Raw genomic sequence first — 22,287 nt, 5'->3', positions numbered from 1 at the left:
TTGTCAAATAAATAATGAATATGTTGCTAAAAACGAAAATTAATTTATTGCATAACCAGCACTAAGTTTGGCATGCACATTACTTTTAAAAGCTATTATTTGAACAAAACTTTACCCAAAGTTGCGATTGTCAGAAAATTAAACCAACTTACTCTAGATAAATAAAATTAAGCTTTATATTCAAATCCGTGCAGTGTAAGGTGCAATCCCCTCTTTTTCTTAAAATTTATATTCAAATGCTGGGATACTGTGTTTTCTGAGATTTAGTAGTGCACTACTTTTGTAGATACAAAACTAGTTTGTAGATGCAAAATTAGCGATACAAAAGTAATGTACTACTTTTGTATCGCCTCTGCCTTTCTGTTAGAGTAGCGGCTGCAGTAGCGACACTACTTTATTCCAATGTAGCGGTTGGGGAGAGGCGCTATATTTCTTTTAGTGGCACTCCGGCAACCCGCTACTTTCCAATTTAAAGTTTAAAAATATGACTTTTTTTGGAGATTTTTATGACAGCAATGCGTACAAAAATGAAAGCAAAAGTTATTTGACAATTGCAGGAAATATCAAGCCTCGTTGATACCGACAAGAATAACACTAGCACTAGTCACAACTCCGAGGATAAATTTCTTTAGTGTGTTGGTGCCATCGCATAAAACGTAGGTAGGCCTACGGAAAGAAACGTCAATTATAGAGGGATTTTTCAGACAGAAGCAAGTCCTTGAGCTATCCCAGTGCCAATTAAAAACGTCTGTTCATTAAATACAAAACTTCCATTTTCCATTTCTTCCGGTGCTTTGATGGAAAGACTCTTCTCTTTTGGAAAAGACGTGCCGAAGCCAACTCGACAACTCGCATTTTGATATGCTCATGTTTTGGAAAAATGCGTGGTATAACAATAAATGCACCCTAGAACGTATTTTCTATAACGACGTTGAAATGGCTGTGTAAATGAATGATATCATCCGTTTTCCAGGTCATGCTTAAATCACAAAGTGCTGTGTCAGTATAAAGGAAAAGTAGCGGTGAGGTACGCTACTTTAGCTCGAGTAGCGGTAGAAGGTAGCGCGTTACTGTTATTGATTGGTAGCGGATAGCGGTAGCGCGCGCTACTTTAAGTCGATAGCTGCAGCGGGTAGCACTCTACTTTTAAGGTAGAGGATGCCCACCTCTGTTATGACGAATTATGGAACTTGCAGCATCAGGCCAAAACAGGTCGTTAAGATCTACATTGTGAAGTACATAAATTAAATGTATATAATGATTTCTTTCTCAAATATTATTGGCATTTTTAAAGAAATTCCGTACCACAGTCTTACCTCTACAACTGGGAACTTCATTGGACCACTCTTTACTCTCTAGACATGTAATAATTAAACGGTTAGACGGTTGATCAACCATTTCATAGCCAGGATTGCAGGAATAAGTCAGGGTCTTGCCCACAGAAAGAGAACTTGCTGAAGGAAATACTGATCCAAATGCAAGTGGAGGCTCAGGTACAATGCAACGAATTTCTATAAAACAAAATAACATTAAATCTACTGTGTAGGCCTAAGTCAAATTCCAACTTAAATTTTTATTGTCAGATAAAAATAAAGTTTCGAGTAATCAATCTCAGAAAGTGCTGTTTTGTGAAAATTATTTTCCAATTTTCAATAATTTACTTCATCGGTCAGCAGCAAAAACCTTGGATAGACAGTGGACACTTTTGTGTACAATAGGCCTACTTATTCAACTAATAAGACTAAGTTTGACTTGTGCGTTAGTTTCAAAAACTATTTTTTCAACAAAACGTCAACTAAAGACGAGATTGTTAGAAATTTGAACCAATATACTGCAAACATAAAAAGTCAATGATTTTGTACAATTGTTGGCTTCATCAGAACATCGAACAGATGTGGTAGGCTACTGATGATTCCCACCACAATCAAACATTTTACGATTCGTGTGCAGGAAAGAAGGAAATCTGCATTGAAATGTTTTAAGCCTACCTCTGCATTGTGGAACTCCACTGGACCACTGTCTGGTTCTTAGACATGTGACAGTCAAATCTTCTGACGGTTGATTGACGATTTCATAACCCGCATTACAGGAATATGTTATAGCTCCTCCTACAGACAGGGATCCTCTTCGAGGTGATACTGATCCGAATGAAGGTGGTTGAGGAACTGTGCAACGAATTTCTATAAAAACATGTCATATTTAATTGAGACTGACAAGGAATGACTTTCTTTACAAAAACTGAATACAGGAAAAGCGATGCGTAAATGACAAACCTCTGCAGGTTGGAATTTCATCCGACCAACCTCCATTTCTTTCACATTCAACTGTCAAACTTGTGGACGACCTTCCTACAATCTCGTATTGGGAATTACAAGTGAATGTGATACTTTCTCCAAACAAAACAAATCTCTCATTTGTTGATACTGTTCCAAATCGTGGAGCGTTAGGAACAGGGCAACGTCGGTCTAGGTCTTGAAAAAGAAAAGCAATGCACTATGTTGTTTTAAAGCACGGTTTCTTATTTAAATTTTTGTATAGTATTTTATTTAGTAAACAAATATTTGTTACACAGTTGGTCACTAATTATCTTATCACTTAGGTTTTAGAACTTTACCTTAATCATTCAGAAGGGTGTCAAAACTGCTCAGCGCACATATAATATGGATCATGACATTTTTCTCACAAGATTTGTTGGACCGAGGTCTAGACTTCAGTTAGATTGAAACCATTTGAAACGAAATAGACAGTAAAACGTCAATTTTTGTCTTGAAATGGTGGCTTGCTAAGACTTTTTTTTCTAATCCAGATTTTATGCCCAGTAGGTAGTTAGTTGAAAATTTACATGAAGTGATTGATGGAATCTTTATGCTCAGACTCACAAAACGTTACTGAAAGTTTAATCCGGCAGTTTCGCCTACATGAAAAGCTTTAAACCACTGACGCAAGCCCGGTCACTGAGAAGTTTTCTTATGTTTTTGTTTGTGAATTATTCTATCCACTACGTGCCGCTGAATGGAGTGCAGTTCTTGAAAATGTGTTTCTCAAGCGTACACTTCGAGAGTCGAACCAGCGCTCTTGGTCCTGCAGTTTCTTCGTTTGAAAATCAGTTGCTTAACCAACTCTGAGCCATCGGGACGGACGGAAAATGCAAAAAAGCTAATTTTCAAGTTCGTCTTCAGGCGTGCCATTATGCTGACTTTTCATGCTACAATCTTTCACATTATGACCTGTCATGACGCTTTAACGAATGCAGATTGATCATCAGAATTGCTTGTCACATTTTGTAGCCTACTACATATATGCTTACCTCGGCATTGTGGGACATCATTTGACCATTCACCATTGCGTAAGCACGCAACAATCAACCTACCAGTGGGTTGGTTGACCATTTCATAACCAGAGTTGCAGGTATATGTTACAACCTCACCCACAAGAACCAATTGACCTTGCTTTGACACAGACCCAAATTCAGGTGGGTCAGGAACTGTACAACGTACTTCTGTAGAAAAAATACAGAGTAGGCTAATACTAGATTTATGAACAATGTTTTTTAAACATTTTCTAACTGTTAAGTAAATTGAAAAAGCAGATTTTACATAGCATTTATGATACTTATAAAGGTAAGGGTGGTCCCATGCTTGATTCAAGTGTTGGGTATGAGAAGATAAGGTTTTCATTGTACTAAGCCTTCGGCATTAAGGAGAGTAGAGTTGCCAGTTCCTTTCTCTCGGTCGCCTTTCCTGCAACAATTATGCCCACCCACTTTATTACACCCTAGGTAGAGGTGAGTGGTGTTTTGAAACAACCACCTGAAGCTGGGATTCGAACCAAGTTTGCATAATTGGAACGCCACGCCTTATCCTTTGCGCCATCCCACCGCTTGGTACTTATGACCTATTAAAAAAACAACAAACCTCTGCAGGTTGGAATGTTACGTGACCACACTCCATTGCTTTGACAAGTCACTGTCAAACTTTGCAATGACCTTCCTTCAATCTCATATTGCGTACTGCAAGAGAATGTGACGTTTTCTCCGAACATGACAAATCTTTCACTTGTTGATACTGCTCCAAATCGAGGTGCTCTGGGAACAAGGCATAGTTGCTCTAAAGAAAAAATGTAATCACGTTTAAACAGAACGTTGTATTTTAACTCATGTTTTCTGTTCAAGCTGAAATCATCACAAACATGTGTTTTTTGTGAATTAGTTGTTACACATTGAATGAAAGAAAACGGAAAAAGGTTTCTATCGCAGTCAGCGTTTGTGATGATGATTGAACTTTCTTTTAGTTACCTTTTTTAAATGCTTTTAAATTAATTTCTGAAAAAAAGGAAGTTCAGATGTTAAATTTTTGTGTCCACTTCCAGCCATGCCTTAATGAGCGTTTTGTCAAAAACACAGCTACACGCTTTTTAGTGATGTTGAAATCGCGTCCAATTGAACATTGAACCAAACCTCTCACAACTCGAATATGCAGAGGGCATCGTTTCGTCTGATCGAAAGGCTTTATATTTTTCTTTTATGAGACTATTTTGCAATTATACTTTATGTATGTAATTCCCAATTAATCACAAAAATTCAATAGCCAAAAGTCTTTCTAACACAACAAAAATGTAACATTTTTCCTTATTTCCATAAGTAATATTTCTGTTGCTTATATTTACCGGAAGGTTAGCTTAACCAATTGTGCTTACGTCGGCAAATCGGTGCCTTTCCGGAATACTTTCTGTCGGATCTACAAGTTCTTTGGTTTACTCCTTCCAAAACATATCCTCTGTTGCAAGTGTGAGTTATGGTACTTCTGTAAGCAAGATTAGCACCGGTGACGAAACCATTCTCAAAAGTGTCTGAATGGACGCAGGGTATATCTAGAAACACAATATATACTCGATGGGTAAAATTTCGGATTAAGTAGCATGGTTCAGCCAGACTCTAATAGCTATATAAGATCTCTGGAGTGAAGATGTGAATGGTAATGAGTGATAAACCAAGTTAATTAACATGTCAGAAGAGGATATTTCAAAACATAACGCCAAAAAAAGTTTTTTATTTGGTTTATGTTTTTTGAAAATAAACTTTGCCACTAAACTGTTCATTAAAATCTTCTTTTGACTTCACTAACGATCCAAAAGGATGTGTAATGTGAATAAAATAATTTAAAAAGTAGAGAGTACTATACTTAATTGGAAAATTCAGTTTATTATTTATGTTTATTGTTGATGTTTTGCTTGCTCTTTGCTTTTAAATCGGTTATAGCAAATACTTCGTTTTAACTTTAACACGCCAAGCGACGCCGCAACATTTTATTGTTCCATCACACGAAGAAAGGGCATTCAACTTTAACACATGCTCGGCAAAGCTGAAGTTGATGTGAAAAAATGGATATCACGTTTTGAGATAAGAACAGACATCATTATGTAAAGTTGCAAGACCAGATGTTAAAAATAAGGCTAGTTGAATTACAACCAAAGTGAAATGTTTTTGAAAGTCAAAGTTTATAAGAAAATACCTACCTGGATTAATGCAGGACATCCCACATTCGTCATCGCATATGCATTGTTTTGAACCTCTTCCACAATCAATCACAGTGCGACAGCGCTTTCGGCATCTTTGACCTGGTGCTAGGTTTGCGGTGTTTCGTTCCTGGCACTGTTCATCTGAACAATGTCGTTCCACAATGAAATAAAAGTTACACGAAAAATGTTTCGCTGCAAACCAGAATTTTTTTTGTTTTATTAAGCTACTGTTCTACTGTAGGCATACTTTGTTGCCACCACAGTTTATCAGTATTTTTTGTCATTGATATACTAAGTATGTAGCGCTAGAGAGCTCTGTCGTCTCTGACGTCACACGTATACGGAAGCGGTGGGCAGATGAATGCGAGTACATATTACATAACTCACAGACCTTAATAGTGAGACAGTGCACTGATGGCAGCAGTTAAAGGGTGTTTCCTGAATTGCTGGCTCATAAGCAAGAATAAAGGAAATAAAAAAAAGAGAAAGAAAACAAAGAAAAGCCGGAAGATGAAGAAGAGAAAGAAAAGGAAACAGAAGCTAAAGAGGAACAGAGCAAAGATGTCACTCTACATTTGGAGAGTCTTTTACAAGTCTGGTTTTGGTAAATAATTATTGTAGTTAGTAAATTAGTGAGACTCCGAAGCTATTAAATCTATATTATTTTAATTTTAGAATCTTCCTGCAAACATGTTCTAACCTTCTAACAGGTTTTGGGAAATCCATTGTGTAAAGGGTATAGTTTTTGAGTAGAATCCTGGAAAGTATCTTTTTGTGTTGTTTTCTATGTAGCTGGTTGCGCAGTTGAGACCCCAGCTGACAAGACCGACCAAAACCCAACAGCTCTCTCCAGTTTCTTCATCAATTATCTGCAAAATAAGGTCAACTAGGCGCCTATGATATCAATCAATCAATCAATCAATCGTTTATTTATCAAAAAACAAAACACAAAAGTGACATAAAACAATAATACATACAATGTTGAGGTTTTGTTATTGATAGGGAGACAACGAAACGACCATACGGTCAACTAGTCAGTTGCCACCCTGGAAAGAATAATTTGAGTTATGAAACTAATCAACAATTTAACCAAATTAGTTACAATCAAAAAAGAAAACACAAACAAGACTAATACTTCGACTAGTAGCTTACAATTAATTGTCAGCTTCATAAAATTGTGTGCGAGATTTTCCAACAAATAGTAATCATGAAAATCAGTGGACACTGGACACCATGACAATAGACATTGTTGAATGTAAGAGCTTAGGCCAAATGAAGACCCACTTATCAAGTATCATAACTTTGCAAAGCTGATGCTTTGCTATGTTTTTTGAAATCATAAAAAGATAACTTTTTGAGATTGCTTGGAACCTCTGACCACACCACTGGTCCAAATACTTGTATGGATTTTTTGCCAAATTCTGTATTAGTGCGTTTAACAAAATAATTATTGTTTGCTTGATATCTAGTGTTATGGTTGTGGATGAGTGAAGAACTTGTGAACAATGCACAGTAGGCAGAAGGGTACAAGTTCATGCAGACTCTGAACATGTGTTTTTTTACTTCCAGTGTACATATGTCTTCCAGCTTTAAGATATTCATTTTAAAATATAATGGACTGGTATGGGCTCTATAATCGCTTTTTGTGATTATTCTTATTATTCTTTTTTGCATTTTTCTGAGAGGGTCTAGAACTTTGTTGCAAGCTTTACCCCAGCTAGTAATGCAATATTGAAGGTGGGAGTAAATTAAAGTATAATAAACGGTTGTCAATGTGTCTGAATTCACATAATCTCTCAGTTTTAATAGTGCCCAAGAACCCTTTGCAACTTTCCCACAGACTTGTTCTATGTGGTGTTTCCATGTTAACTTATTATCAATATAGACACCAAGGTACTTGATTTGATCTTTTTGCTGAATTGGTTTACTCCCAATCTTAATGTTAACATTTCTTATTTGTTTTTTGTTTGTAATAAGCATGTATTCTGTTTTTGTAAAATTTATTGATAACCTGTTAAGTTTCATCCAAGTGAGAACCTTTTCGAGTTCTGTGTTCACATTTTTTTGTAAGTCATTCTCACATTTGTCTGCCATCATTAGATTTGTGTCGTCAGCAAATCTGCAGCATAGCCTATTGTAGTATGTAATACAAACCGCACAGTACAATAAACGTTCGATACAGCAACGAATTTTTGCAATCTGTGAAGCTGTTTGTCAGATAAGTTATCTGAAAAATCATTTTGCTTAAAGTTTATTGTTACATTTTTATTCGGAGATTCAAATCAGTGAATTACGATTGGTAGGCCTACTTATGGAAAAGTTAATCTATATATTAAACTGTACTGTATAATCGGCACATTTTTTGATAGAGAAAATAATCCACGCTTGTTGCATCTAACTTTAAAAGTCAAGTCTACCAAACTGGACCCAAAGCAAATAAACAAGATCTTAACCTACTGTAGGTTTAAATTAGAGTTATTTATTCATTGATCTGAAAGCTATCTGAAAACACTACAGAGTAAAAGTACATAATTGCCAGAAAAAGCATTTACACGTTATATTTAATATATTTTTTATAATAGTCTTTTGAAAACAAACCAGTTTACTGTCCCATTTACAATAAGAAATAAATAAATAAAATTGTAAAAACCAAAATATTGCATTGTAAATTAATACATATTGTATCTTTTTCAAAAACTTGACAAGAAGTGGACGTATAACTGGAAACGTTGGCAAATGTTGCTTTGATATATGATGTTATGTGCCGTCTTGTTGCGTGATTTCGTTAGCTGACCCAAATGGTCTATAAATAAATGCCACAACAAATTGTGTATTAACCTCTCTAACTAATGGGCCACCACTATCTCCAGTACAAGAATCCACCACGGAATTTAACCCACCACCAATGCCACAAGTCATTCTCTCAGTGAAGGCTACTCTCTCTGGAAGTGGAGGAGTGTGACGGGTCATCAAGTCTCTGTCTCGACTACATCTGCAAAGTAAAAGTGGCATACTTATTTTCAAAGCATTAGAATGCATGGACAACATGCTGTGCTACCTTAATAGAGATTCTGGAATTAGACGTTCAAAAATTGAGCAGGCAAGCGGAGCTCAGTTGATCACGTGATTGATGCAGATGTCTTGTTTATGAGTTATGACACAAAAATATTCAAAACCAAGTTCGAGATTTTATACACTCACACCGCCGAGGCTGCATTTTCATTGTCACGTCTCTGCACACCTAGTTACAAACGTTACATACTTGTAAAAAAATCGCAATCTTTTTCAACTGAACAAAAATATGTATGACAGTTTAGAAGTGATTCAATCGTGATGAAGTTAAACGTAAATTAAAAGTGAGATATTCATCATACAGCAATTTTTCCTTTCTATTAGTGTTGCCAATGTCTTGTGGTTATAATAGTAAACTTACCAAGATTATCTAGTTAGAAGCGATTGAGTTAGTATAAAATTGTTTCCCTAAGCTATAGCCTACTAAGGTGTCCATAAAAACGATTAAACTACTGGTAAGCTTACCTGTTTCTGTTTCGTAGGCGGATTAATCCTTGTTTAAGATGATTTGAAGTTACGGGCTCGCTTTCATCAGTATAACCAAAACCAGTCACCGCTGTCAGTATATTCTTTTCTTCTATGACTTCACTATCGCCTTCTTGTATAAGCCATTCTCCTGAAAGTTCATAGACATCAGTGGTTCAATAACTTTTTTAGTTTAGTAACTTTTTTGTAAGCTTGATAAGAATTCCAATAAACATAAATCTGTTATGTTTCTCTGCAGACTATTGTAGCAAGAATTGACAACGATAGACACCTTGTTTCGCCCGTTAGGCTGGGCGCATCAGTATCGCACCACTCAGTAATTCTGACGCAGACTAACAGCTACCGCCTTTATGGTGAGCAAATCGCAATTGCTCGCTGTACAAGTGAGTACTCAACTACTCATCCTTGTGCTGATGGCCACAAAGAACGCTTCCCGAGGTTGCACTATGTTGAAATTGCATTTTTCTGCAAAAAAACGGATTACGCGACTTGGAAAAATTAGCAAATTTGTATCAATATTGTTAGCATATTAATGTCGTATGATCTTTCATTTTCGTCGTACCCAGATAAGCGTTCGGAGTAAATAATTTGATTAACATAAACCAGACAGAAAGAAAGCTAATCTTTGTGCCAACCGTCAAACATGAATTTAAGTTTCAAACAAAATGAAGGAGTGTACCAGCAAACATCTGTAGGGTTGGCGCATGATACAAGAGAAGGATCCACAGAGGATACAAACCGATATGCATAAATCAACAAGTGAATAAGATAACACAAGTGCATGTAGCTCCACACAAACTGAAATTTGTATGACTTTTGACTCTTTTAAAAAAAAAATATATAATGTCTGAAAAGAAATGATTAAAGGCTACTAGAACTTTTAAATAAATAAAAAAGAGTCAAAAGTCATACAAATTTTACTCTGTGTGGGGTTACATGTACCTGAGGTTACTGCTATTTTTTCCCTTATAAATTTAGGTATCTGCTTAAATGCAAAGCATGTGATTTCAGTAAGTGTCGAGTCAACGTCTTTAGAAACGTATTGCATGGGCTTTCACTGATCAGCAATGCAGTCGAGAGTTGCAGTGGATAATTTAATTTAAACAGTTTTTTCAAATAAAGCTTAAAAAATTGTATATGATGCAGTAAAGCAGTATAGCTGGATAAGAAAATTTATCTCCGATTTGGGTAAATTTCAAGTTCCTCGGAGACAAAAACTTTGAACTGAAAAAAAAAATGTCTAAGTTTTAATTGGCTGAAACGGACAACGGTGAAGATTTTTTCAGAGATAATAAAGAAATCGGCGAAAATTGTGTGAAAAGTCGATAAGACATTTTTACGAAAATTGCCTTCAAACTTGACAGACAAACTCTTGAAGATGATTTGCTATGAAAAAGTATTGGTAAAAAAAGGCATTTGGGGAATTTGCAAGACAGTTGTGGGAAAATTTATTTGGCCGCGTCTGGCAACACTGCACTGAAGACATTGTTTACCTTCAATTCGACAACTTTCTTCTTTTCCTTCGTTGCCATTTAGCTTTCCAATTTTTCTCAAATATTTTCCAACGCAATTGTTCTCAGTGCAAGGCAAACAAACTCTTTGTATTCGTTTGCTGTATTCAACTCTGCCACTCTGCTGAGAAGGAAGCCAAATGTCTCCAAACTGTATCTGTTCTTTGCCAAGTTTAACCTGAAGGAAATCAAATTTTATTGTGTTAAAATTATACATGGTAGAATATTGTGATTTCTTATCATGACAGTTAATCACGGTTAACAATGAATTTCACCTCCACTTCCGCTCGGCAAGCGTGTATAGACGCGCGCGCTTTTTGCTTGCGCCCCCGGCAAGCGTCTATAGACGCAAATTCTTGTTGCTTAACTTTGGAACAACATGTACGGTCGTATACAACTTGTATCGTTTCGGTGAATACCCTAAAGCTTCTGTTATCTATCAGAAATAGTTTGGCTTCAATAAATCATCGTTATAGTTTTGCTTCGTAAGGAAAAAGCTGGTCTGTTTACAAGCAGGTTTGAGAAATTCAGTTCAAAATGGCTATTCAATGAGTCTTTTCACGTTGATTCAAGGCCTGGACACGTTGAATTCATGTAAAAACTGCTGATTACTCCACGCCCAATGAATTGCCGAAGCTGAATACGTTTCGCATGAGTTCATTTGCCTTTTAAGGAGTTTCAAAAGCAGGTCAAGATTTGTTTCATCACAAGGGTTTTTGAACAAGTCATTTTACATTTATTGAAGGCCTGAATACGTTGAATCTATGTAAAAGAAGCTGATTTACGGTTTGAAGAAGAAGATATGCCATTTGGAGTAGTTTAAAATGAGTTAACAAGCCCATATTACAGCCGAAACGCTGGCGAAAAATTTTGCAAAAAAAAAATAAAAAAACGCCGTTCGGATGGCACCATGACGTAAGCGAAACCGCCGATGGGAAGTGGTTGACAATGTCGACAGTGTAGCCTATGTACTGTAGCTATTGGTAACCCAACTGGCTAAACCAATAGGCTACATATAAGGTTTGGAAATACACATTATAATATTGATTGAACCAATGCCTATGAAATTTAAAAACATAATAAACAATGAAAACTATTAATACTTCAAAAAGTGCTCAATGTCAAGCAAAAAGCCAAGCAGAGCGAATTAAATCAAATATAGTTATTACTCTCTAACCCCTTGACAGCGTGTTTCACCTAAAAGGAGGATCATCTGAAGGTCCTTTTTTAAATAGAATCTATTTTATTATTCTATTTTAATAATTCTATTTTATTTTTGAATAAAAACCTTCATTTTTTATGATTCTATTTTATTTTTTGATTAGAATCAAACAGAATGTCCTTATTCAAATAGAATCTATTTTAATATTCTATTTTAATAATTCTGTTTTAGTTTTGAATAAGGACCTTCTGATGATCCTCTTTTTAGGTGAAACAGGCTGTCAAGGGTTTAGAGAGTAATAACTATATATGATTTAAAAACATAATAAATATTATTGTTTTGTGTGCTTGTTTGTTCAAGAATTACCAATGCAATGTCGTAGTCATAAGTTCCTTCCACGTAGTTCTCGTGAATGATAACGCGCTCAGGAAGGAAGACACGCGTGTGAGGGGAAAGGTCAGAAGATCTATTGCTTAGCAACCGAGTTGTTCCTGCGCATTATAGCAAATATTTGTAGTCGATTATTCATTTAATGTATGTTTTTCTTAAATTCTTCTTTACGATTTTACAAGTTGATTGCTTCAAATTTTATATAATTTAATTTACAATTACGGATTTTACAATGTTAATGCTTAAAAATTAATTGCTTAAATAGGCTACTTCTATTGAAAAGCTAACATCGTCGACTAGTTTTGTTGTTAAAGCAGAATCAGCAATTCAATAATGTCTTCGAAATACAGAATAAAATATTACAATACATAAAGCAAGGTGGTATGAGAGTCAATGTATGCACAGAAATCTTTTTTTTTTCTCAAGCAAAAATAGAGTTAATTTGCTTTATTTTAAAAACAGACATTTCAACATTCAGAGAGGATACTCATCATTCTATGGGTCAAAGATACGATTTTTTTATCTCGTTACAATTTTACTTTCGTTTTTTGACGAGAATGTGCATCGTACAAGCAGTTGAATGTACGGGCAGTTTGCTAACATGTCAATCTAGAAGCAACATACAGGTTTCATTATGTCACACTTTGTACAAAAACAGATCGGTTCTGTGTCAAAGCAAGTCTAACAAAGACTTTAATGCCAAGTTTGTGTCGCCAACTTGCTTTTGCCAATTTGATTTATCCAGAAAGTTAGCAATCACATAAAAACCATGCTATTGGTTGAAGGTCTAATAGATCAATCAATCAATCATTTTATTTTTCGTCATTAACGCGTCCGGGACGAAAAAGATACTAACTACAAAAATCGATATCAACCTACCAGCATGTTAACGAACGAGAAAAGGTGGAAAAACCTTGAAAGGTTTAAAACCTGCCTGAATGAAAAATTATGTAGTAGGCTATATATATCAGTAGTTAACACAGCCACAAAACCAAAAAAAACAAATAGCAAAAAATCAAACAAAAACAGAGAGAAGCACACATGTAGTAATGAATGACAGCCTAATAAAAAAGTGTTGTGGATTGAATTTGCCAGTTCCAATATTGATGTGGATGAGCAGTCATAACAATAATAATAGGATGGAGAAAGAAAACCGGACATAAAAGAAACCCACCCTCAGGCAAAAGCCCGTTTCAATGTGGCCCAGGAGAGCTGCTGTTAGTTGTGAAATAATAAATGTTTGCGCTTTTGGATGTATGACAGTATCGGGTAACCAGAATGATTTACTTTTAGGTTTAAACATTTTTTTGCTTTTGTTGGCTTGCAAAAGCAATTTTGGGTTCTGTCCGATTTGGAGCCTAAAACGTAAGGCAGACGATCAAAACTAAAAAAAACATTTAAATTTAAATTTGCGTTTTTAAAGCCATAAATGAAACAGATGCAGTAAATCATAATTTTTGTGATTTATTAGCTTCTTATTCTTACCCAAAGTTAGAATAATATTCTGTGGCCAATTTGGCAACTGCCGTGCAATAAAAAAGATATGCGCTGCGGTAATAACCCATTCGTTATTTATCAAAGATCCGCCTCCAAAAACACTGATCGGAGAGTTGTATGTCTGTAAGAAAAATAATATTAATTCATTTTTAACTTGTCAAAGATTTATTCTACAAAACCAATGCTTTTTTTAAAAGTTAAAAAAAATTCCTATAAGTTTCTTCAAAATAACAGCAAACATCTGGAATCCTATTTTAAGAATTCCAGATGCAAAAATTATCAGCATTCATACCAAGTATATGCTTTGTCGACGATATGCAAACGCCACTTGCCAAGGCCAAGCCCCATCTATTGCAAACGATCCTCCAACAACTTTTCCAACTGCAACTCGATTTTTAATTTTTCTAACATCTCCTGCTCTTCCACAGTCACTGTAATCTTAAGAAAATGTTAAGAAAATGAAATGAAAAAAAAGAGAAAATGTTTCATCTTCATCCATATTCAGCAGAAAATGCTTAATAAACTTTTTTTAAATCTTTTTTATTTTGGGCTTGGTCTAACTACTGTATTTTGACATTACAGTTCACATTACAGTTTCTCTAATACAGTACAATGTTCGCCTAAACATGTTTTCACAGAGATTCACAGACTTTCGCATCACTATAACAACCAAAGTTAAATCTTTGTTAACGCAGTTTTTGTGTTCAAAAAATCAATAATTCCGTTAAATTTGCGTGTTTCTTGGCCTTTTACATTTGTGGTTCAAAAAAATAATTTTTATTTTCCTTCCAAAGTACTGCCATACGTACAAAAAAGAATAACCTTTTACAATAAAGTATTAGCTCCAGTTAGCGATACACCAGCATCAGAATTCATTGGGAAAAGTAGCTAAATGCATTAGATATGAAACGTGCATAGACAACTTTTTTGGTGTACAGTAGTAATGTAGCCTACATGTATGCGACTAAACGGCCACAAAGCTTAATTGTATCTTACGATAAGCCTATGTTATCAGGTTTACTCACTGTTAAAGCAATGCTTTAAAAAAAATTGCCACGGAACGCGCTTTAGCATGAAAAAAGTCTTGCGGAACACCGAACGAAGCTTAAAACATTTGTATTATGATCTAGCAATTTCATAAACTGAACTCTTATTTATTTAACTACAAATATTTTGGCATTTTGTTAATTTTCTGCTTTTATGAACGCAAGTGGATTATTTTTCTATATGTAGTTAAGTGTACTGCATACAACAAACTACTATAGTCTGCAATCAGAGACAAGTGAGGCTTTTACTGTCTTAATTGTACAAGCAAACTGTTTCGGTAATTGTTTGAACAATGAAGAAAACGATAAAGAATAATTAGATATATGAAAATGAAATTGGAAGTAAAATTGTAACAATTATTAGTAAGAAAACCTGTTTCACTTTCTCCTGACTGTGAGGTCAAAAACAGATCTGCAGGCGGGTTTGGGAAGAAGTTTCCTTTAGGTGCAAGAGATTGAAGTTCGTTTAATGTTTGATCGTTTTGAAATTCATCTCCAAATGCAATGACGTAAATCTGTAATCCAAGTTGATTTTGGAAGATGTCTTTCTACTGTATTACAAACGTTGAACTAGGATTTCATGCCTCGCCTGACGGGTATACTGTACGTAACCTACTTGAAAAAATCCACATAGGCCTACACAAATCTACACAAAGCAAAACCCCTTGATCTGTTCTATAATGCAAAACCACTTAAACTATACGCAACGAAAAATCTCTGATAGTGGAACCCACATGAATTATCCGTTTGATATTAATTTTGCATCGATAGGACTGTCATAGGTATATAAATTGGCAAAAAGTTGGGGGACGTGAACTTAGGCTATATTAAGTTAGTAGTCATCTTTATACTTGAAGGGAGAACGTCTGATCACATAGCCTCAAACAAAGAATACTGTAAAAGTATTATATCTTCAAAACAAACCTCAAGTAAATATCCTTCATATGTTGACCTGACATTGTCCATTGCAACATTCGGTGACTCCCCTTGTGTGTGGAGTCCTGAAGTAGAACTTCATTGAATTTTGAATCAAAACCGGTTGTGCACAAAAACAATGAAAAATATACGGTAGATAAAAAGGTAGTCAAGGTAACTTTAATTTGCATGAATTTACAACAATAACAAACCAAGAAAGAGGTTTTCTGGAATGATTGTGGAGTTTCTTTCTCTCACCTTTGACAAACAGAAACACAAATCTTGTTTTGTCTTGGTCTTCAGAGAACGAAACTGAAAGCGAAGCATTAAATCCTTCGATTGCTCTATAGGTGTTCCGTCCAGCACCGATGCTCTCCAAAATGTTTACTGAAAATAGCATCGTCATTGCTTCATTTTGTTTATTCACCAAAGAGGCAGAGAGAATGACACATTCTAGCAAAACGTAACAACTAAATAAGTCAGCAGTTCTCTTGCAATCCATCTTAGGAAGTAAAGACAATAAAAGTCAATTTTAATCGTTTAGTTATGACATAGTTACGGCAAAACGCGCGTGGTATAATATTGATCGTTTTATCAATTTGCTGTTGTTGGGGAGGTTATGATTTTATGCAACGCAATAAAATCTTGTTTTCAGGTGATAGCATTTTGTTCAAAGGAATCTCTCTTTTACATTTCTTGTCCAGAGGCGTTTCGCTTCACAGTTTGTTTTCAATCTACTTGATGTGGAAGCAGTTGTTGTGATTTTTTGAAAGATATTTTACAGCTCTTTAAGTCTTTGCTTTGAGGAAGTTATTAAGTAACAGACACTGCACAAACCTCCCCTTGTACGAGCGGAGGTGTATAATTGTATATTTCTACTTCAGTACCGGCATATGCCAAGTTTTGGATTCTTGACAATAGCTAGATGTAGGATAGCAGAAAACGTTCATTATTTTTTGTTGTTTTGTTTACACCTTGGTGAATGCATGTTCTTGCATAGTCAATCTGTTCAAAGCAATCCATCTTCTTATTCTTCAACAGATTAATCATACTTGATTAGCTGTGGCCTCCCATACGAACTCCCTCCATTTTTGCTCTGTTTTTTGTTTTTGCTAGTACTTCTGGCATACTTTTTGTTCCGTAATTTGTTTGATGTTGCCAAAACATCCACGCAGTGCAAATTAGGTTAGTTTTATTTATTTCTAAACTAAACTTAACCAAACTCACGTCGATCTGCTTCTGCGTTATTTAAATTGTTTATCGCTTCTTCAGTTGTCGTAGTTTCAAGGTCTAACAACACTGCACGTTCTGAAGCAAATGCCGATATCTCGCATCGAATTTTGCCGTTTCTGGACATCTGCATTTAACAACAAGAGTTGTAGTTAAAGTTTCAGGAGTTTGGTAATGCAACCACAACAGAGAAATCAAGAGAGTACCAGAAAGCGCAACTTATGCCATCTTGGTTTTGGGAGTAGAATGCCTTAGGCAATAGCGTTGCCAAATCTTCTCTAACTCCGGACAAATAATTATGCTGTTTTTAATCAAGTAGCTTGAAAGTAAACGAATACTTTCCAGTCAAACCTAACTATACAAAAACTAAACCTTTTTCATTTCAATCTACCACACTCACATTTCTTATTCTTTCTTCTGCAAACTCCAAAGATTTACGTAATGCCTCGTCGCTGACGTCATCCGATATGTCGATGACGAAATAAGCTTCGATATTTAGTGAACGCCGTCTCGTGATAGTTTTTCCGATGGAAGGAGCCTCAGCAGTTTGCAAGAGTTTATCAACCACCTTCTTGTCACCGAAAGGATATCTAGGATCTAATGATGAAAACTTGTTCTTAGATAGCGATTCAATAAACGTGTGAGTATGGCAGATCCATAACAAAGTTTAAAAACATGAATTTTTCGATATAAAACTGCTTGATAAATACTCACTTCATAAAAGTTCAAAGTGATTAATAAACCGACTCGTTAACATTTTTATTTTAGAATAAAAATGTGCATTACATCGTGTGTGTTCATTAACATACTGTAGTAGGTGCCTTTAGCTGTACGAAGTTATAGTAGAACCATGCAAGTGACATGCTACAATATATTTAATGCGCATACATTTTTTTACCGTGTATCATTAAATATTTTGTCGGTTTTTGTAAAAAAACATGTGCCAAGTAATTTCAATCGCTTCCTGAAGCTTTAATAGCAAGTCCAACATTAATTCATCAAAAGCTTAGTCAAGCGCTGAAGCAAATTGTCCGTTCAAGAATCAATACAAATCATAAAAAATGACGGTTTTGATTCGCAGTATATCGACAGAATTAAAAAAGTTAAATATTTTATGAAGTGATTCATATTTACTTGTCATCACTTGCTACTACTGTTTTGTTTCGTAAGTTAACAGAACATGATATTCTTACTTATGCATTTCGGCGCTCCATCATCGCTCCACTGAAGGAAATAGAGGCATTCCTGTCTTGCATCCCCATACATTGAATAACCCGGATTGCACTGAAACTCAACGAAGCTTCCAACTTCCAGGTTGTTTATGGAGGTGATACGTCCATTGATGGGGACTCCTGGATGCCGGCATCGGATCCTTTCACCTGGTTGCAAATTACATCATGAACGTTTCAAGCCACCAAGTTATCTACAGAGAATCCACGATTTTAAAGTATTTGTGCATACCTTCAAAACCTGACAACTAATCCTATAATAATTAACACATAAAGAGTAGATACAGGTGTTGAATTGCTTTATTTTTGTTATTATGAATCCGTATTTGCACTCTATTCATCCTTTATAATAAGCATATTAATTATGTTGTGCCCATTGCAAACTCAATAACTTGATGACCTATTATTGTAAAATCTTTTTGAAGTTTTCATTCCTAGTTTTAAAGTGTTCCTAGTCAAATGTACTCTACATCTCTGAATATCTGAAACGTTACCTCTGCCATCACATACTGTCAACAATCCACTCCATCTTCCATTACTCAAACAAGTCCTCACTCGTGATCCTAGCATCGCATGTGTTTGTGGACATCTGAAAGTAAATGATTGGCCAACACGATACGGACCACGCCTCCAATTGATTACGTCACCACCAGTAGCTTGTATGGAAGGTCTTGGATCTCCGCATGTGATGCCTGGAATGACTCTTAAATTGGGCAATAGCTTTGGCACACTGCTATTTTTTCATAATCGTTGATACTCTATTTCAAACTTCTTCTATGTTTTCAATCAAATAAACCAAAAAAGTTAAATAAAAGTCTCCGAAATTGCTTAAAAGAACTGGTTTTCCATGAATTAAATTATTATTATTATTATTGTATATTATTAAAAAGGAATGTTTAGATGTGTTCCACAAATGCACAAAGCAAACAGAAGTTATACCTTGCACCTATTTCATAACTTACGTTGACAAGATACAGCTTGGCCGTCCCACGTGCCACCCCCAGTACATCTTCGAGCAGTGTTGCCAGATTCATGATAAAATCCTTCCCTGCAGCGGTACTGAGCCTTTCGTTCTATTCCACTTCCTGTGTATGTTAGGTCTGCGTTTCTAGCTGTAGGCGCATTCCCACAATTTATATCTGGGTGCAGAAAAAAAAATTGCAAAATAAGAAGAAAAAATGTTGGTGAAAAAACATGTTATTGAATATATCATAATTGATAGTGCTGCATTAAAATTATAATATTGTTGTTGCTGTGCAACACCTAAGGTAGGCTATTGGTTTCTAGCATCCACTCATTTCGTATCACCCTAACCTATGCTGACTGGTTTGGTCAGTAAAGAACAGAGTATAAAAAGGTTTTAACATGTTTTCACATGGAAGCGAACCAAGGCATACAACAACCAAGGGCTGCCATAATAACCAATCAGCTGGATGCTGTTTTGTCACATCCAGGCTTACGCTCGGTGGCCGAAGATTTATATGAAGTAGACGGGAAAGCAATGAAGCCAATTTTCGAGTGCGCTTTCAGGCATGCATTTAAGTGTCTTGCCAAAAACACAGCCACATGCTCTTGAGCGGTGTCGAACCTGCGCCCCCTTCGAGTGTCGTTCCATGGCTCTCACCATTCGGCAATACAGCCAGCTGGGAGCTGAAAACCGACAACAGATGAACTTAAAATACGCAGAAATATAATAAAGCTTCATGTACTTGGATTCACGCAGCGTCTGGAACAATAGCCATCGCATCGGCACTTCAATATTCCTCTGCAGTCGCCATCAATCTTGCATCGTCTTCCACATCTCATATTGTTTCTCCTAACTCCAACAAAACTGTATCGCTGGCAAGAAACTAGATGTACATGAATAAAATGTGGTTTTATTCGGAGATGTGGTTTTAGAAAAAGATTGATGCATTGATAGTAGCTTAAAAGATATTAAATGTAACAATATTTTAAATATAAATACAGATATTGTAATTGTAAATGTACGGAAAAATGTTGATGTACCCTAAAACGGTTTTAAAATATCACCACGTCAGAACCGAAATTTGTTCATTTGACCGCACCAAGTTAGTTTTCATTCATTTTGTGCAGTCTTTTGTTTCACAAACGCAGCAATTGCAAATGGACAACAACAGCTACTAAAATATTATGAGGTGTACTGTATTGCATCTTTTGTTTGGAAAATAGGTGTTTGTTTGGAAAATAGGTAAATAAATATCTAATAATAAAATAAATAAATAGTATTATTAATATTTTTATAAATATTTTCAGATTCCTGATGAGGGCTTAAGTTAAGCCGAAAACGTTCGACTGTTAAAACTATTTTTAAATAATTATGTAGAATATATTGTTATAATGCTCAACTCTGTTGTATTGTTGTATCTTGCCTGTCTTTGGGACAAGAAAGAAAACTCTCTCCCGAAACTATAAATAGGTAAATACACCACGTTACCATGTGGACTTACGGATACAAACTGTCATCCCTGTCCATCCTCGTCTCGCATGGCACAAATGTTGCATGATTGGAAAGTCTCGTTTGTAGCCTGGTTTGCACACGTATTCAGCCACATCGTTGTACTTGAACCTGTTGTCTGACACCAATACAAGTGAACCGTTGGAAGATCTTCGTCGTACTGTTACTTCCCTGGAATTTTCGACTGGTGATGGAGGTCGGCAATAATTCTCTATATTTCAAAGGTTTGTTTAAGACAAATTAACATGAAGTCGATTACAAAGCGTCTTCACAATGCAGCTACTGTTAATTTCATAAACACGTTGAATATTAGGTCAAGTATCAGCCAAACAAGATGTGCTTATTGTGACCAAAACACCACTAAAATGCAAACTGTATTTTTGTGTTAACATGTTTTTACGTTGCTTTACTAACATAAAGCTTGTGTTTTCAATTATTTGGCTTATGAAGAAAGTCAAATCAATTGTAAAAGACTGTATTCACAGCTAGACAAAAGCTACTACACAACAAATAAGTTTGTGTTATCAAACCAGTTCCTAAATTTTGAATTATTTTTTTTCCTAACAGCCCTAAAATGAATTATATTACTATTACTGAAAACGTTTGGCAGCACTAACCTCGAGGTACGCAAAAATGCCTACAAACAAAAGAACTACAAACAGAAGAAGCTCTGCACTCTCTGCAGCGTTTTCGTGGTTTTGAATTTTTTGCCACGCATTTATCAATTAGATGCGTTTGATACCTTACGTACTCACATTAGTTGGCAACACTAACCTCGAGGTATGCAAGAATATCCACACTCATGATCACAGGTACAAACAAAAGACGGTGAGCAGCGGTACTGTTGAACTGAACTTTTTGGCACACATGACCGTCTGCAAGGTCTTTTACTTTTGCTGGCAGCATCTTGATTTCTTGCATTACACTGTCCTAATAAAGATAGGAGCTATGATTCTATTAGCATAATGTTTGTAGCCTACAGTTGTATTTTTTCCAGGTAGATTCACTTAACCTGTTAAGTGCGTATAACGACAATTGTCGTCCGAGACAGTCGCTCTTGCTGTGCGTAAGACGACAATTGTCGTTTTCGTGATCGCAGCTATTCATGGCGCTTTTAATTTCGCTTTCTTCTATTCGCTTTGTCTGGAAGGCGCAATTATGACGTGTGAAGAAACACAGATGCATTGTTTACAATACAATGACGATTGCAGCCTGACGGAAATTATTAATCCTTAAATCTCTCTATTACAATATTAGGTAGCTTCTGCACTCACCTACAATATAACCACAATTGCAAGAATAAAAAGATTTCATCCTAAATGTGTTTTTTTTTCGATGAGGGGAATGGCTCATGACATGGATGTGAGTGAAAAAACCATGAGAAGAATTGTTAAAACTGAGTTGAAGTTATCGCCTCTCAAAATGCAAACCTGCCAGTACCTCACGGATCTCCAAAAAGAAAAACGATTGACTCGAGCGAAGATTCTCTTCAACAAACTGAAAGATGGTACGCACACAGATGAAACAGTGAACACAAATTCTTACATCGAGTTGATTTTGACTCTGGCACTTCAAGAGGCCAAGAGACACTTCAAGGAGAGGCCATTCACATTCCAGCAAGATGGAGCACCATCACACACGTCAAACAAAACCCAGAAATGGTGTCAGGACAATTTCCCAAGTTTTTGGAGCAAGCAACTTTGGCCCCCCTCATCACCAGATCTGAACCCCACGGATGTTTCTGTTTGGTCCATTT

The 22,287-nt window shown here is 35.8% G+C and overlaps 1 protein-coding gene across 1 annotated transcript in view; it reads right to left on the bottom strand.

Annotated features, from left to right (window-relative positions):
- The window catches only part of LOC145785274 (uncharacterized), a 36,654-nt gene extending 15,333 nt beyond the window's left edge, over nucleotides 1–21,321 (bottom strand). Inside the window, exons 1-25 of the mRNA XM_082596951.1 lie at nucleotides 21,306–21,321; nucleotides 20,524–20,742; nucleotides 19,765–19,905; nucleotides 19,018–19,194; nucleotides 18,550–18,747; nucleotides 18,020–18,205; nucleotides 17,227–17,423; nucleotides 16,824–16,953; nucleotides 15,855–15,983; nucleotides 15,606–15,682; nucleotides 15,055–15,196; nucleotides 13,928–14,073; nucleotides 13,624–13,756; nucleotides 12,115–12,239; nucleotides 10,569–10,764; nucleotides 9,055–9,205; nucleotides 8,356–8,509; nucleotides 6,218–6,386; nucleotides 5,515–5,658; nucleotides 4,696–4,869; nucleotides 3,915–4,106; nucleotides 3,308–3,499; nucleotides 2,274–2,471; nucleotides 1,989–2,180; nucleotides 1,317–1,511 (exon numbers count right to left, since the gene is read on the bottom strand). Of these exons, the coding sequence (XP_082453077.1) occupies nucleotides 1,317–1,511; nucleotides 1,989–2,180; nucleotides 2,274–2,471; nucleotides 3,308–3,499; nucleotides 3,915–4,106; nucleotides 4,696–4,869; nucleotides 5,515–5,658; nucleotides 6,218–6,386; nucleotides 8,356–8,509; nucleotides 9,055–9,205; nucleotides 10,569–10,764; nucleotides 12,115–12,239; nucleotides 13,624–13,756; nucleotides 13,928–14,073; nucleotides 15,055–15,196; nucleotides 15,606–15,682; nucleotides 15,855–15,983; nucleotides 16,824–16,953; nucleotides 17,227–17,423; nucleotides 18,020–18,205; nucleotides 18,550–18,747; nucleotides 19,018–19,194; nucleotides 19,765–19,905; nucleotides 20,524–20,578 (3,793 nt within the window). The 5' untranslated portion in view covers nucleotides 20,579–20,742; nucleotides 21,306–21,321. The remainder of the gene's footprint in view (nucleotides 1–1,316; nucleotides 1,512–1,988; nucleotides 2,181–2,273; nucleotides 2,472–3,307; nucleotides 3,500–3,914; nucleotides 4,107–4,695; nucleotides 4,870–5,514; nucleotides 5,659–6,217; nucleotides 6,387–8,355; nucleotides 8,510–9,054; nucleotides 9,206–10,568; nucleotides 10,765–12,114; nucleotides 12,240–13,623; nucleotides 13,757–13,927; nucleotides 14,074–15,054; nucleotides 15,197–15,605; nucleotides 15,683–15,854; nucleotides 15,984–16,823; nucleotides 16,954–17,226; nucleotides 17,424–18,019; nucleotides 18,206–18,549; nucleotides 18,748–19,017; nucleotides 19,195–19,764; nucleotides 19,906–20,523; nucleotides 20,743–21,305) is intronic.
- Nucleotides 21,322–22,287: the final 966 nt, after the last annotated feature.

This window comes from Aplidium turbinatum, chromosome 16 (genome assembly GCF_918807975.1).
Source record: "Aplidium turbinatum chromosome 16, kaAplTurb1.1, whole genome shotgun sequence".
In the NCBI taxonomy this organism is placed as follows: domain Eukaryota; kingdom Metazoa; phylum Chordata; class Ascidiacea; order Aplousobranchia; family Polyclinidae; genus Aplidium; species Aplidium turbinatum.
Note: the sequence above shows the minus strand (reverse complement) of the source record. Positions and strands in the feature narration are given on the sequence as shown.